At 36.7% G+C, this 18,201-nt stretch overlaps 1 protein-coding gene across 3 annotated transcripts in view; it reads right to left on the reverse strand.

The window, feature by feature from the left end:
* The window catches only part of MTSS1 (MTSS I-BAR domain containing 1), a 1,668,097-nt gene that overhangs the window by 140,037 nt on the left and 1,509,859 nt on the right, over positions 1 to 18,201 (reverse strand). For all 3 annotated transcript variants that reach the window (XM_044066600.1, XM_044066599.1, XM_044066601.1), the window contains one exon: positions 1,407 to 1,571. In XM_044066600.1, the coding sequence (XP_043922535.1) occupies positions 1,407 to 1,571 (165 nt within the window). The remainder of the gene's footprint in view (positions 1 to 1,406; positions 1,572 to 18,201) is intronic.

Below are 18,201 nucleotides of genomic sequence, written 5' to 3' on the forward strand. Positions count from 1 at the left end.
ATACATATATATATATATATATATATATATATATATATATATATCGATATATGTATATATGTGTGTATGTGTACATGTAGGGATATATTTTGTTACACTGACTTTCTATAACATTAAACTATGGTCGAACATATATGATCGACTTTGCAGAACATCAAAAACTACAAAATTACGTAAACTGTTTTTGTAGGGGGTCAAGCTCAGCTGTTGCCCCATACTTCCTAATTATATATAACAACTCTGAGATTATACTACAGTGTGGAAAAGGAAAAATTCTCTGATACCCACTGTACTGCAATCTAAGCACAAACAGTTCAATTTTTCCAAATGTGGATCGCATGGACTTGACCATATGCAGTTCTATGTTATGAAATGATAATCTGAAGAAGTCCCATATACACAGGAGTAATCAACACTCGGAAGTGTGATCAGTAAGTGTCAAAGTGACAGCAAAACAGGGCAAATCAAAATTCATTTTTGCAAGGTGCTTTGCCATCCCTGCCCCCTCATTCTTCTTGCTTAAATATGCTAACTCTGAGATTACTGTGCCTTGAAGAAAGGTGAATACCCAGATCTCATACTTTAAACTTATATCAAACAAAATTTATATCTGTGGAGTGTCAGTCACAAATGACTCACAATTAAGCTTGGCATTTTATATAAACACACACACACACACACACACACACACACACACACACACACACACACACACACACACACACACACACACACACACACCATAACAGAGTGTTTCTTCTCTTCACAAGGAATCCAAAAGTACCTGACACTAACTGTACTTCGTATGTCACAGCTTTTAGTCAGGATGAAGTCTACGATCATTTAATACTCTAAAGGGAGATGAGAGCAGGACCATCAGCCTATCTACAGTCCTTGTTAACCAGTCAGATGGATGTCCACATGATGCTCATTAGAGAGATTTACAACAGGAAATTTGTTCTTTAACTACCCAGGGATGCAGATGGACAGTGAACTCCAAGGAATAGGATTGGGATAGAATGACTTGAAGCAGGACAAGTCAGTGTGCGTCTCCAGTCTGCCACAGCAGTTTTGCTATAATGCCATGTGCAGATAATGAGGTGGCCATCATTGATGGGGAGACCATATCTACCTTATAGGAGTACACCTCTCTCCTAAAAGAACAAATAATTCCCCAACAATACATAATTCTGTTTCCATACACTGCTACCCTATATGATTATGTTCCAGGTAGCATAACATTTTAACCTACACATAAAGGATTACATAAAGAAAGAAAAAAAATCATTAATTTACTATTAACAGTTGACTTACTCTGCTGCATTTTAAGGTTTAAAAAATATTTCACTTTTTCATAACACTACACAAAATGTCCCTAAAAGGCATGCAGTTATCTAATGGTTTACTTTTGCTGTGGTGGGAGCTGTCACACTCTTGGCCTTCTGTGCCTCCTCTTGCTGGCCAGGCTGCCCTGGTGGTGCTGTAGCCACAGGCTCAGACTCTCGCTTCTCCTTTCGGCGTTGCAGAGTATTAACTGTAGGCTGATCATATGGCCCTGGTTTTGCCCAGTCCTGGCAAGAAACATAATTTATGAAAATGGCACATTTACTCTGTTTTTAAACTTGATTTCTTATCCTAACATTTCAAATAAGCAACTATGAATATGTAAATGTTAAACAGCTTCATTGTATTAACAATAATCATCAGCAAAGACGAAGTTTGATGCATGGTGCTAAAGTCTCAAGTAATGTTCAAAAGCTGAGAAAGACATAAGCATTATCTAGTGCACATCTTCATGCAGCTGACTGCAGTTACAAAAGAAACGGTGTGCCAGGACCAAATACAAACACGAGAAAGCTTCAAGAAGGAAATAACAACTGTTTGATATCCTTACTGAAAGATCTCTGAGGCACACTTTTACAATGGTTACTAGTAAAAGGAATTTCATGGCATGGTACGCTACACTCTTCATGAAGCTGTGTGACATGAACCACCCATAAGATCTCAGAAAGGCGAAAGGCAGCACACCCTTCAGCATGTTTCCATTCTAATGCCCTCAAACTGTTTTAGGTTTTGCTTATTTTATTCACTTAGTCACCTTGAAAAGTGACCCAACTGACTTTTGTAGACACTTTTCTGCCTTGACCTTAATGAAGACAATATAAAATGGGACACAAATGCATAAAATAAAGATATTACAAAAAAAAAAAATGACTGTGCACTCTCATGGTGAATATGCTGACTCGATTTCTTGCACACATTGAAAATCGGCTACCTAATCTTAAAATTCCACCCTGTCTATATTGCAAAACCTGCAAAATGATGGTAAACACTAGGCTATTAAGTGAACTACTAGTACTGAAACTTGAAGTAAACAAGTAACAGTAAATTAAGAGCAGTTACACTATAAACCAAACAGGAATATGTACTGAGGATAATTTTCCACGATGCATGACACTCTCAAGTACCACTAATACTCTGGATCTGTGTGCAGATCCAGCAAAGAGATCAAGTTGTTCAGTACTAGTAGTACACTACACTAGTGGTACTAGAAGCATAGCAAAGGTGGGACGAAGAGAGCAGGCGTCCCAGGTGCAAAGTATGACAGGGCGCAAATAAGAGTTGTTGCATTCCTTCTGTACTGAAATGCTGACAGAGAAAGGCACTGTGCAGTGCCATATGTGTAAAGCTGTATGTAACAAGCCTACTTACAAAGTTATTTGTTCTTTAATTGAGAGCTCGGAGGGAGGTTGATCAGTCTGCTGAATGAAGCTGACCAATCAATTTCTACAGTAAAAGCCAAAGTCCCCACCTTTTTTTTCTGCACTTCACTTTTAGAGTCTGAGGTGTGGGGTGGACATGGCTGCTATAGGAAGTTTTGTACAGTAAAAGCCAAAGTCCTTTTTTCCTCTTCAGTAGTAGGTTGGGGGCATAGTACCCACTGGTTTTCAACAGTAAAAGCTGAAGTCCTTTTTCTGCTCTTTACTTAAAGAGCTGAGGGAGTGGGCCGGTACTAGATGCTAAATGATCCAGCTACGGCCCTGGATGAGTATCTCACAAACTTGAATTACTTACAGTGTGGCAGGAAACAACAAAATTACGGCACTGTCTCAGCTCCTAAGGAAATCTAAGATGGAGGACAGTTAGAAGACCTACTGTAAACGCAAAGCATGTCTCATTTCTAGGATGAGTATCAGGCATATAAGGTTTAATAACAGTGAGAATGCTTTTCCATACAGCAGCTTCTAAAATGTCTTTGACAGTTATATTTCTGATCTACGCAGCAGAAACAACAACAACCCTAAGTAGGTATGCCTGTCAGGTTCTTTTAGGGTTCTGCTGCTTGTCTCATGACAAAAACAAGGTAATGGATAGCCATGTACATACTGATTACTCACAAAGAGGTAAGCATTGTTTCTCTCTAAAGGAGACAACAGCTTAGGAATACTCTGTTATCCTTCATTTTCTTAAAATTTCAGCTGTCTGTGACTGTCTAAAATACATAGAAAATGCTTTCTCCTTTCTCATACTTTGAAGGGAAAATGGCAGCTGCATGAATTCAGAGATACTCCAACACAACACAAACCAAAAATGGTGAAGAAAATGACAAACAAAATCAAGTACAAATATACTTTACTTATTCATAAAAAAATGCAGAAATCCTAAATGATAACCTGGGCAGATAAAGTGACAACAAAACTGAGAATGTATAAAAGTGTAAGCGATGGTTAATCCAAGCACATTCAGAACTGACAGCTGTGCATTTGAATCTGTATGCTTGATCCATTCTAGAAGAACAGAGCTGGAGACAGGAACTTCATTTAACAGCCTTGGAGTCTGAATTCATTTTGAAATTTGATGCACTGTTTCCTCAAGGGCCTAACCTAGATTGTGTTTGTCTCAATTTGCTTACTGTGTGACCCTGAGCCATTAATTTAAACAGGGCTCGCTGGAAGAGCATGAAATAGGTCAATGTGGATCACTTCTCTACCCCGATTAACATATTTAATCTTTACTTATCTTATCTTTCTTATCTCCAGAATAATAATATGAATAATAATTATTTAAATTATTAACTGAACTTTTACCACGGGATAAAAATTAAATTAAATAAATGGCTAATTTAAATAATGGTGTGACAGGTAACAGTACGATGCCCCTCGAGGCCAGTAGGCTGAGACACCAAGGTCTGTGACTTAACAAATTACATCTGCACTCAATTCTGCAATTTTCTTTTCTGTTTTGTGATTTTAGTGTGTTGGAGTAAACTAGTAGTTACTGTTGCATTCCTGATTTCTTTACAGATTTAAAATGGCAATGAGATTATTGTCTGATGTTCCTGAAGTTTTGAAAGAAGGACAAAGCATGGCTATTAGTCATCATTCAGGAACACCAAAACACAGTGGTGTAATTAGACTTACTGAATATTTAGATCATGAATGAAGTTCACGCCAGAGACTGAGCATTTGTAAGAGTTATCAAATTTAATGAGAAAAATAATCACATTTGTATTATAATTAATTAATTGCTGCTGGAAACATTTATAAACAAGGGTCTGGCACCTTGACAGTTGAGGCCTGGTAATCTACCTGGTTAGGACTTTAAACCTGATACAAACATTACCCTATCTACACAAAAGATTACTAGACGCTGAGTCAAAGCTTGATGAGTGGAAACATGACAGAGATGTTACAGACAGACAAACAAACAAATAATCAAAACAGGAGGTACTTCATGACTTTTTTTGCAACCAAAATAATATAAGTATTTTTCCAGTGTGGAAAATGTGAAAAGGAAGTTGTGGAAAGAAAAGAAACAAGATATCTTGTGATGTAGGAGTTGACAACATGGTTTACAGTCTTCTTGGACAACATCATTCAAAGGCATTATTTTACTACTTTCAGGATTGGCCTTAGGCTGATTAGGCCGATTAGACTAGGGGGCCCCATACTAGAATTGCAGCTAAAAAGTTCTTCACGTTAATGATTAAAAAACATCTCCCAGTCTTCCAAGGAATGAAAGAATGTTGAAGTGTATAACAGTGACATCCCTACCCACCACACTTCTTGAGCTTGGTGAATGAGAGAGAGAGAGAGAGAGAGAGACAGAGAGAGACTTTCCAGCCACATGAGCTCCACCAATGACAGAGCATTCTCAGCCACACAAAAAAACATGACCTTTTTCAACCTTGAAGATGAAGTGGGCCAATCTAAGAGCATGGTCTTTTCAATGAAAGTACCGTATCGTGCTCAGATCTGTGGACAGGGAAGCTGTTACAAAGAAGATTTTGAGGAAGCTGGTAGCAGTCTTTCAGAATTGCCTGCAAGCAAAGATATGTGTGTGTGTGTGTGTGTGTGTGTGTGTGTGTGTGTGTGTGTGTGTGTGTGTGTGTGTGTGTGTGTGTAGGCTTCCTAGCAAGTTACTGTGGAGTGCAGTTATCAATTAATATCAAGCATGTAACTTTCACACTTGATATCCTTCACAAAGTACTTGCTAATGCAAAGCTTGTTGCTCAAGTATATGAGAAATATTTAGATCGATTCCTGATTTTGTTTTTGTTCTCTAATTCCTGAGCTAAGTTGAGAGGGCAGAGGGGAGTTGCAATGGATTTTTCTAACATTTGTGGTTTACTTCTTGTCAATTTTTTTGCTTTCTGTTAAAGTGTTGGGGACTGTAGTCACTAAATAAAGATAAATATTACAGTTCCTAACTTCATATTCAATTAGAAAATGTCTGATAAAGTAAAACCTACTATCCTAGCACTTTTCTAGGTATATAAGACCAATATTTATAATCTGCTCCTGATTTTTGGTTGCTTGTCTTTTCTTGCACTAATAGGTTGGAGGGCACGGGGGTGTAACGAGCTGCACTATATGAAGTGAGAACTTTTAGGTTATTATTTAAATATTTTTTCATTCACTTGATCATAAGCAAGCATCTGATGTGTATATAGCCAGAGGGGTTGTGTGTGAGTGTGTGCGTGTGTGTGTGTGTGTGTGTGTGTGTGTGTGTGTGTGTGTGTGTGTGTGTCTATGTGTGTGTAGTTATGGCGTAAAACAAGGAACTGATTTCTTTTTGGGTGATCATAGGTTTTCTTGTTTTGTTTAGTACTGACAATGTGTTTACTGTTTGGTTGTGAATAAACTGGACAGCATGAAATGTGAGTTATACATGCTGAATTTACTGTGCGTGTTTGTCAGGCATAATGCACTGTGTTTGTTTGGGCACATCAGTTTTTCTGGGACACAGTAAAGATGAGGAAGGCTATGAGCTGTTAATAAGCTGCTTCATGTAGTGCAGCCTTCATTTGTCTTCTGTGACTCAGGTCAACTCACTTCACCAGGCAGGGCTCCTAGGCTGCTCTGGAAAATGCTTGTGTCCACTGGGCTGTCTCAAACTGTTAGCAAATGAGTTACACACTGTCTTCTCAATTCCTGCATTGTTCACATAGCTAATTAGAGCTTCACCGTATGTCATTTGACTATGAATTCTAGCATGTCTCTTAGTTTAATGGGTTGCCAGATGTATTTTCAATAAATGTGAGTTTCGGGGGATGGGAAGTTTATTGTTTCTCATGCTGTTTGTGTTTAATGTGACAGTGTTTTGTTTGGCAAATGGTTGTCAGTGTTTTTTTTTCCCATGTAAAATTTGAAATAACTTTTTTAAATTAAATCCATATCTCTGTGATCACTGTAAAAAGTAAAGAAGAAAATAGTGTGCATGTGGTCCATTACACTGCCTAGGGCCTCCTTTAACCATGATCCACCTCAAGTGTACTAATGAAATATTCTGAACACCACAACAGTCGTGGTGGTCAGATTATTTCATTAGTACTGTGAATTTGTGTATTTTCTGACCTCTGCCTGGTTGTAAGGATATTCTTTGGTCCTTCTCAACTGTCTAGAATCTTGCAAACTGTCTCCAACTTTGCCTCAACACAATAATGCCAGACTTTATAATTTCATATTTCTTATTGTTCTAAAATGCATGTTGAAGCAAAGCGTGATATTCAATTAACTTTTTTAAGTACATTAGAGTAATATACAGACTTTCCCCCTTATTTTAGGTCTCTGACTAGAATTGTTGAACAAAAAGTTGAAAAGTATGATTGTGGCTTGGGAGTCCCAAAACTATATCCTAAATTGGGCCCTGCTGCTGCTAAGGCCAACCCTAACTACATTCCTTCTGCAGTGCCAATAATTACTCAAATACTTTTTGTTTGTTTGTTTTTGTCAAAAATACATTTGCATTTATTATTTACATAGGCTCACAGGTACTTACTAGGCTATCGATCTGTGAGGATCATTAAAAACTTAGACTTACATTCCCAAGTTAGGTGTCTTAGCCTTTATATTTTGTGTATGAATAACTCAGAGTAGCCCAGCAATAATAAGTTGAGACATTTACTTGTTGCCCCTTTCTATTCCCGTCCAGTTGGGTTTTCTTAAAATAATACATGTGAAGTTGTATGTTAACAAACCTGAAAGATGCCATTTTTATACTACCCCAAAAGCACTCTCCAGACAGGCCAGTTATTTCAGATTTGGAGTCTTTTTAATACAATATAGGTTTATTTATAGATTTATGGATAAAATCTTAGAACAGGAGTAACACTTACGCCATGGATACAGGAGATATGTTAAGAATGATGAAAAAGGATGTTTGGCAAAATTATTATTTTTGAGCGGCTGTCATTGTAGCATTCATGATCTGAAGCTTTAGGGCTGTGGCCAAGGCTATAGATGAAGCACCGCGAGCTAATTTTACTTTACCTGATGAAGAACCCTGAGCTAATTTTACTTTACCTTTATTGACTTACATCTCATTCATAATGTCTTCCAAGTCTGAGGAATGAGATACTTAAATAAAGGAATGACAGCAAACAGCACAGCCTATACTCACATTTTATGGATTTAAAAATCACTTTGTATATGGTCCAGATTTCTTTTAAAGATCCTGTAGTTGTGCACATAAGATATACTAAAGAGTCACGTTTCTTGCCTAAGGTTGATCGATCAGATTTTGAAAAGTTTGGCAAAATGTTAAACAGCAATGACAGTATCAGATTCACTTGAGCATTCATATTTCACAGATGAACTATTTAAAACTAAATTTAATTGGAAAGTACACATATTTTTAGTAGATTATGCAGAAAAACAATTGTAGCCATTGCTCACGTGTCTCTTATATTTGTGTCTTTGTCATACAGTGCATTTATGTGGGCTTGTCAAAACACCGCAAGAGATGAGGATTAATTAGGGGTGAGGAAAGACACAGAGGAAAGACTTTAGGAGACAAGGTACACTTACAAAAGAAGGTACACCAAAAAGACAAGGGATTAGGAGAGTTTTCAAGCAAAGCAACAGGGGATGAACAGCAGTAGCAAAAATCAGAGATTATTTTTGTGATTACTTATGCTAATCAAAAACAAAATCAATTAAAACAAATTGGCACATTTTGAAGTCAGGAGAACAAGGTGGTAAACATTTGACTATTTCCTACTTTGTTTTGAAAAATGAGAAATGTTGCAAATGCAGTGAGTGGCAGTGTGCTTTTTTTAAAGAACTGCATTTGAGCAAGAAAGGGACAGTCCCTTGTAGCAAATATTCTAAAGTTTCATTAAGTTCTGAGGTTAAGATACACGGAAAAAAGTATAGGTGTGGCTGTAAGGGAAGTTATATATGTGACTTTGCTGATGTTATTTATCCACTGACATGTCAATCTAGAAACTAAATGGCATACAGGGCAGACAAAGTGACCAGAAAAATGGAGAATGCAAGACCATACTAAGGATGTTCAATCCAAGCATGTTCAGAATTTGACAGCTACACCTGTGAATAATTAGTAAGCTGGTTGAAACAAATGTTAACATTCTGTGTGCCTGGCACTCCCCACCTGACTGGTGGAAATAAGGAACTACATCTAAAAACTATGAAATCTAAATTAATTTTCAGATTTGATGCGCTTTTTCCCTCATTTGCTTAATCTGCACATTGAGTGGAAGTATGCAATTTAACTTATAATATGTATGCATGTCTAATATTATAAAAGTGTGGTTAATGCTTCAAAAATAAAATGGAAACAGTTTCTTTAAATTATCGAGTATTTACACGCAACATTGCTTTAAAAATGTTTTTTAAACATACTTCAAAGAATATTAATAATTCTAATAATATACAGAATAGTTTTGAATGTTTTAAAAGGAAAGGTGCGTTTACACCTGTATTACATCCCTGTCTGGATTGTTTCCTAAAAGCATGTGAAAATGATTTATATAAACATTATTCCAATTATAAAAAAGGATCCTTATTGCTGTTCCATAATGTAACCAATGATGAAAGGGTAGCAATGAACATCTTAGCTAACAATACAGAGATTACGATAAGACCGGCAGATAAAGGGGGGGGGGATGGTCATTATGAACACAAAAGATTACCTATATCATATGGGATTATTGCTACAGGATGATAACACTTATAAGGAAATAGATATAAAGATGGTAGATAAGTTAATATGTGAGGTTCATCAAAACATTTATGATTTATTGTTAACCAGACAAATTAGCTATGATTTCTATATGTTTTTGTTCATTGAACATCCGACTATACCATACATCAAGGGACTACCCAAGATGCACAAAGGTACATCACCACCACCATTACGCCCCATAGTGGTTGGACATCAATGGGTTACAGAAAATATTTCAATTTTCATTGAAAGAAAATTTAAACCATTAGTCACTGGAATTCCCACTATCTTAAAGGACTCTTATCAGCTACTTAATAATCTAAGTAATTTACAAGATAATATACTAAAAAATCATTTATTGGTTACTCTAGATGTTCAAAGTTTATTTACAGCAATACCTAATACTTATGGTCTTGAAGCAGTGAGATTTTTATTAAATAGAAATTCTTTTTATAATAATCATGAACAGATTTTATTAAATGCTTTACTTGAGATATTCCTTACTAACAATGTTATGATGTTTAACAGCCAATTCTGTATTCAACAGTGGGGGGTGGCCATGGGCACCCCCTGCGCAAACACGCTAATTTGGCTGTTTATAAATGGGAAATTACTAACCTATTCACACATCCAGATTATTGCAAGGTGCTTGCATACTATAGGTTTGTAGATGACATACTGCTAATATGGGATGGAAGCCCAACTGAATTAAAAACATTTATTAATGATCTAGAAAAAACAACAGATTTTTTAAGATTTTCAATTGAATATTCATATTCCAGCATAAATTTTCTAGATCTAAACATCAAAAAAGATAGTAATGGAAAATTAACTACATCCCTTTATAGGAAAAAATGCTGGAAAAATACATTATTACAATACGACAGTATGCACCCCAGGTTTATTTTCAATAACATTGTAAAAGGACAATATACAAGGCTACATAGGATATGCCAGAATGAAAGTGAACGTAATAATGAATTTAATAAATTAGAACAACTATTTATAGATCGAGGGTATAATCCAAAAATTGTGGCTAGTTTAAAAGAGAATTTTATTAATGAATCTAAACATGTGCAGAAGATATTGCATAAATATAAATTAGAAGGACAATATGGACAACAAGACTCAAAACAGGTTAGATGTATAATTAGCTACACTAGTGATAATAAATACTTAACCAACATTATTAGCAAGCATTGGTCAATATTGATTACCAATGAGGAAATTAAAAGAATAATAGGTGAAAAGCCTACCTTCACCTATAAAAATATGAAGAACTTAAAAAGAATATTATGCAATGAGAAATTAAATGATAGGACCAATAATAGGGAATATATAGGTACTCATCCTTGTGGAAAATGTAATTCATGCCAATGGATATCAACAAGAAAGAGTTTTTTACATCCTGAATTATTGTTTGAGTTTGAATTTAGATGTCCGGCTAACTGTGAGGACAATAATGTGATATATCTAGCCACGTGTGAGATATGTCCTGTCTTCTATGTTGGCATGACAACAAGAAGACTAAGAGACAGGATACAGGAGTATGTATATGCTATAAAGAAAACAGATCCAAAAAATGCACTATCAAAACATATTACTGAGTATCCTGAACATAAATTTGTCTTTAGGGTGATACAAAAAAGACCGATAAATAAGAGAAGGGGTGATAATTTCAATGACCTAGAAAATCTAGAATTAGACTGGATTTTCAGATTTCGGGCACAACAACATCCGGGCCTGAATAGCTACATTAGCATTAGGTCACATTTAAAGAAGCGAAAATATCACTGATCCTGTGAATATATTGGTATACAGATATATACTAATAAACACCTGAGTAATACATAACATATAGTTACCAGGATGATATTTGGTTCCTGTTCCATCAAGTAGTTGCTATTTGATTTAATGGTCTATATTCCTTATAAGTAACAAAAGACAATATGTAGCAAATATAGTGATAAGTTACAGAACAATATAATTATTCCTGCACCTTCTTAAATTTAATATTGAATATTTATGAATATTTATTTATTGTTATAGATATTTAAATAATTATTTATGTTAGAATACTAAATGTTATGATAAATTAAATTGTATATACAAATAATTTGATATGGGGATTTTCAAAATACCTCCGTATTTTTATATATATTTTTTATATTCTTTATATATATTGATATACAGTTCATATATATGTATGCATATACTTGGGCATATACATATTTGATGGCATAAATTAGCGATATATGATAGATATATATATAATTAAAACATGTCTGATGTTATATGTCTGCCCAGCTTGTTCTCATTCAATTATATATATCTGTGCATTTTTACTTTATATTTATTCATATTTATATTTATCTATAACATATAATATATTTATTAATTATCAATTGGTTTTAAATATTGAATATATTTATTGTTTTTTAAAAATGAAAATTAATAAAATAATATAAAATTTGTTTTCATCAATGTTGCGAAAACTCATGAGATTTTAGATGTGTTATATCTGGTTGCTTTCCCTACCATAGTGTATAGTTCACTGAACATAAGATATTTCACAAGATAAATATGGGTTGTTATTTATTTAAAGTTTATTTAAAGTCTTTAGTAGTTAGTAATTTAACAGCTTTAACAAAGTACAATGATTTATAACAAGACAAGACATTTGCATTGCATTCTGTTTGTCACTTTAAGCTGACTTTTGTATTTCCAACAATTTGAATTTAATTGAATTATTGCACTAATTAGTGTGCTAAGTAATTATTAACTTTATGTATATATAGTGAATGGATTCACTAAAGTTTTATACTCATCTGAAGAAGCGTGCAGTTGGAAGCACGCGAAAGCGCTCATTCTGTGAATAAAGTTCATTTTACTTTTCTTGGTGTTGATCTACAATTTTTTACTTCATTACCATACTAAGGATGTTCAATCCAAGCATGTTCAGAATTTGACAGCTACACCTGTGAATAATTAGTAAGCTGGTTGAAACAAATGTTAACATTCTGTGTGCCTGGCACTCCCCACCTGACTGGTGGAAATAAGAAACTACATCTAAAAACTATGAAATCTAAATTAATTTTCAGATTTGATACGCTTTTTCCCTCATTTGCTTAATCTGCACATTGAGTGGAAGTATGCAATTTAACTTATAATATGTATGCATGTCTAATATTATAAAAGTGTGGTTAATGCTTCAAAAATAAAATGGCAACAGTTTCTTTAAATTATCTGGAATATGATCCAATGACAAAGAACAAACTGAGTGGATAATTTAAAGAACAGTGAGTAGTAACAACCTGATGTCCCATAAAAGCAAAATGAAGGCACCAGAGGCTGAGTTAATAAAGTTCAAATAAAGTTCAACTCCACCTAATTCTACCATTTTCTGTGTTTGGTTTGCAGTCTGTGGGAGTAAATTTCTTTTGCTCATGGTTGTATGTCTACTGTTCGTGATATCCAGCCACTGTCAAAAGACTGCAAAACGTCCTGCACCTAGAGTTCTGAGATCCTTTTACCAGAGGCTACAACCAATGGAGAAAATGTCATTAAAGACAAATTATACAATAAAAGGTCATCGGTATTCCACAGCATGCACAATGACTGGACATCCCAATCAGTGTGCTTGTTGTAAATCAAGCATATCCAAACAGAAAGATGTCTGGCCGTTGAACTGCTTAAGCATCCAACTTTCTATTGAGATATGCTCTTTTATTTGAGTAAGAAAACATTTTAAGTGAGACAGGGAAAATTATAAGGAATATCAGTAATAGTCTGCAAAAGTTTAGACAGTTGAGGCATATGAATACCAGCTGGCAACCATACCTCACAAGTACCCAAACTTTTGCAGAATCTCTCTCATTTTCCATATGTGTTTACCTTGTCACATGTAAAATTTTTGATTACCTGGTGTATCATGAATATATTTTAGCATTCAATAATGCTAGACATTATACGACCGACACTAGTTACCAATGTCCCATTCTGTCTTTTGTCCTACTTTCTTAAGGAGACAACACGCAAGCCAGCAATGCTTTCTTTAACAAAAAAAGTGAGACTAAAAGGGGGAGACAATCCAGTCTCTTGCGCTGCACTGATGTACTATGCAAGGGTTTGGTTGTACATGCCATGCGCATGTATAGCAGACCAGAAAGTAGCACAGGAGGCAGAAGAACACTAAAGTGCTGCTATACAATGACATTATTTTAGAAAGGTAAGCAGAGTTTTTCTTAAATAATGTCGTTGTATAACAGCAATAATCCTCTCCTGGGTGTGGGTATCACAGGACTTACCCACTGCTGGCTTCGTTTAATCACTCGGCCTTCGCCCTTGTGATCAAACCACACCAACCATGGGTAAATCCTGTGATACTCACACCCAGCAGTGGATTACTGCTTAAACAACTGATGCCTTCTGAATCAACTGGGTCAGTAATGCTCTAAAGTTAACTTTTCCAGCATGCAGTCAAGGTTCTGGTTGGTAAACATGGATGGATGCAAAGGAAACCAAAGGTCTAAACCTTGTTTTAAGGAATCTTTTTTTTTTTCACTGAGATCTCCTAAAACATGTGGGCACAGCATAATGACAGACTGCATCTATTTTTCAATCTTTTTATGGTGAGCACAGTACGTTGTTGCAAAAACAAACTGGAGGTGTGCTTCAATGAGCTGCTACTGATTAAAATGCTTGTCCTGCTCAAATGCTAACTGTGTGCCCAAGTCAAGTTCTTGGCCAGTGAATCTGCAGCACAGCTAAGATAAAACTGCAGGCTTTAGCTGTCATTTATTGCACACTGCCAAAATGAACACTGCTTCTTTGAACAAAGGATGAACTCCAGGACTCCTCTGTTTGTTTAAATTCCATGTTGTTATGGTTTAATACAGCAATAACCCATGGCTGGGTGTGGGTAATGCAGGATTTACCTGGTCACGAAGGCGAACTGTGAGTAAATCCAGCATCACACACACCCAGTCATGGGTTATTGATATTATAAATGACATTATTTCAGAAAACGTTACTTAGTTTTCTTAAATAATGTCTGTATAATGTCTCTGTGGTGTTCTTCTGATTTCTTTACATATCCTGCTACTTTTTTGATGTACTGCGCATGCATATGGGACATTCCCACATTTATGCAGTACATCAGTGCTTTGGAAAGGAAGCAACAGAGAAAGGAAGATCTCAATTGCTTCTTTCTTTATTAAAAAAAAACTAAGTTTGAAATCTGGACAAATCAGGTAAATTTCTTTAGTTTTGCATAATGTACATGATTGTTTCTCTCTAAACTGTCTGCATTTCAGATTTCTCAACCTGAACCGTAGCATATATTAATAGAAGAAAGTCCAGGCGACCAGACTTTTTTCTATTGGTATATGCTGGATTTTACAATGGATACTCTGGCTGTGCTAACCAATCAGCGTGCACGTTTTTGAATGTTAATGGACAGTCATTGTATAATATGTACGCAAATGAACATCTTTACACTCTGAAAGACTGCAGCACTCTTTTCTTCTGCTTGACTGTAATGCAGGCAGTGGGATATTCTGGTCACCGCATAACTTGAACTTCATATTAACTGAGATGTGCTCCCCAGGCTAGATCTGAGGACTTCTCTCTCAAAACCTGGATATGCACTAGACAGGAGAAAGGTGTTTTAGTGACAACAGTCTTGGTTATACCCAACACATCTGTTCATTTGTTAAATGATGGCATACCTGGAAGCATTTGCTCTAAGAAAATCTACTGCCAGACTTCAAACATTTTTCAGGTGCCAGTGAAAATCTTCCGTATACAAAGTTCAACAGTTGTCAGGATACATGAAGACATGAATCGAAGAACCCCATGTAAAATATTTTACTGAAGTTCAGTAGAGTGTTTCATCATTATCATCAACTCCCTTTTTTCCCACTTCTACACTGGGTCAGGGTGTTGTGTCAACTATCATTATTTCTCTCTATTCAATGTCATTCTCCTACCTTCTTTTACACTCATGGCTGACTGTTGCAGGTCTTCTCTTACACAGTCCATCCACCTCTTTGCAAGATGCCCTCATTTCCTCTTGCGTTCTTCATGTCTCTTCTAAATCTTCATCATCAGATTGTCTTCAGCTTTTCAGCACACGTGCCTGAACCACCACAATATTTCCCTTTGACCTTTTCTGCAATTGGAGTTACTCTGGCTTCTGCTATGATGTCCTCATTTCTTCATCTATCCCAGAGTGTGCATCCTGCCACCTATCTCAGGCACATCACCTCCATCACCTCTAGCTTCCTTTACTGCCCAGGTTTCTGCAACATATAGTATTACTAAATACACTACTGTTTTGTACACCTTACTTATCAGCTTCTTTAGCTTTGTTCTGTCATGCAATACCCCAGCCACTCTATGCCATTTGGCTGCACAGTTGGCTGCAGCCCCTCTGATTCTAGACTTGACGACTTCTTTCTGACTTCCATTCTCCTCAACCACCCTTGCCAGAACCTGAAGTTTTTAACCTGTTTCACTATTTTCTTTTATACACACACACACACACACACACACACACACACACACACACACACACACACACACACACACACACACATACATACATACATATACAGAATTAAGACCATCTCAAAGAAAATAAATCATGGTGACTGAGTTCAGTATTCCATCCAAAAAGAAAAACTACATTTTGAATTGCTTTTTGAACTTATCTGTCAGAAAGTATCTCTAGCTGACTGGAATAACTTATAACGATGAAGAAATAGTTTTGTAATATAAATGGACGACGTGCCACCACTAATGTGTCATCCAGAAATGCATAAATGTGGATGCACTGGACTTTCTGGAAAGCAAAGACAAGTCTCTGAAAACCACTAGGACTGAGGAAATGCTAAAAAAATAAGTTATGTCTTACCAATACGTTCCATCTGTGTTGTTGATCTTCATCCATTCATCACCGATGGGTTCGGTTCCGAGCCCTCGGAACCAAGTCGGCCTTATACCAAAGCTCGCGCCAGCCAAAAACTCTCAAACTAAGAATTACCCATAATCCCCTTCTCCCTGTTACCTCAGATTGAGTCTCCCCTAACAAGTAAAGCAGAGGCTGTTTCCGAGCAAGAAAAACTTATCCAAGAAGTGGACCCAAATATCCCCCAGGAGCCTCTAGGCGGGGGAAGGAGGGTGGGACATGATGAATGGATGAAGATAAACAACACAGATGGAACGTTATGGTAAGACATAACTTCTTTATCTAATGTTGTTAATCTTCAAACCATTCATCACCGATGGGACACAGTCCCCAGCTACCTTATATCCATGGGTTACCCTATGGAAGAACATTCCTGAGCACCCCTGAACCAAAGGACGCCCTGCCCTTCCCCTGGAGACCAGATCCAACTTGTAAAGAGTGACAAAGGTATGGGGGAAAGCCCAAGTAGCTGCTGCACAGATGTTGTCCATTGAAGCTCTGGAGTGAAACGCCACAGAAGTTGCCATTGATCTTGTGGAGTGAGCCATAATGTTTGGCGGAACAGATTTCTTTTCTAGATTATAAATAAAAATTATACAGTCTCTGAGCCATTTGGATAGAGTCACTTTAGAGACTGACTTTCTCATTTTTGGACCAGAAAAGGAAATAAATAACTGGTCTGATTTCCTGATTGTTCTTGTTTTGTCTAAGTAAAACCTCAATTGTCTGTGAACATCCAGTAAATGTAAGCAATACTCTCCCTTGTTGGAAAGGTTAGGAAAAAACACAGGCAAATCAATAGTCTCGGAAATTACTTTCAGCAGGAAGGAAGGACTGGTCCGTAGTGATACTCTGTCCTTGTGAAAAATCAAGTAAGGATGCTTGGTACAGAGAGCTTGGAGCTCAGAAATGCGTCTGGCCGAAGTAATACCCACCAGAAAAAGAGATTTTCAGGACAGAACCTTGATGTCACACATGGCTGCCAGCTCGAAGGGGGGGCCGTATCAAGGATTGCAAAACAAGTGTGAGACTCCAGGGTTCTGTGGGCTGCATAATTAGAGGTCTTAAATGATAGATTCATTTCAAAAAGGTTTACTCAAATGGTGAGAGATTAAACAGGAGTCACCAAAACCATTATGAAAATTCGAAATGGCAGCTAAATGTACATGAATAGTTGATGCTGCAGCACCCTCCTCAAAAAAGTTAAATAAATACTGAAGTACAGCAGAGATGGGTACAGAAAAGGGATCTAGTTCTCTCTGTCTAGACTAAATCGAAAATCTTTTCCATTTGTCAGCATAGAGTTTCCTGGTGGATGGTTTCTGCAAAGCCAGAATAATGTCACGTACTGGAGAGGAAAGATTACAATGCATGCCATTCACTGGAAGTGGAGAAGCCAAGCTGTGAGCTTGAGGCTGGACAAATTCGAGTGGCTTGAGGGTGAGAAATCAGATCTGGAGTTGGATCCAAGAGCCACGGTCTGCAAAGAAGATGAGGCCAGAGAAAGGGGAACCATACCTGTCGGGGCCAATATGGTGTTATGAGGACCATTTTGTTTTTCAACCGAAAAGCTTTCTTCAGAACTTGAGGAATCAGAGGAATGGAAGGGTAAGCATAAAGCAGTCTAGCGGGCCAGTCGTGAAGAAGAGCGTCCCTCGGGGTCTCCCCATGCAGGGGATTATGGCAAAGTAGTTGCTGCACTTGCAGTTGAATGGGGAGGCAAATAGGTCGCAGCAAGGCTGACCCCAATGGCAGAAGATCTT

This window comes from Protopterus annectens, chromosome 3.part1 (assembly GCF_019279795.1).
Source record: "Protopterus annectens isolate FY-2018-M chromosome 3.part1, PAN1.0, whole genome shotgun sequence".
Classification (NCBI taxonomy): Eukaryota; Metazoa; Chordata; order Ceratodontiformes; family Protopteridae; genus Protopterus; species Protopterus annectens.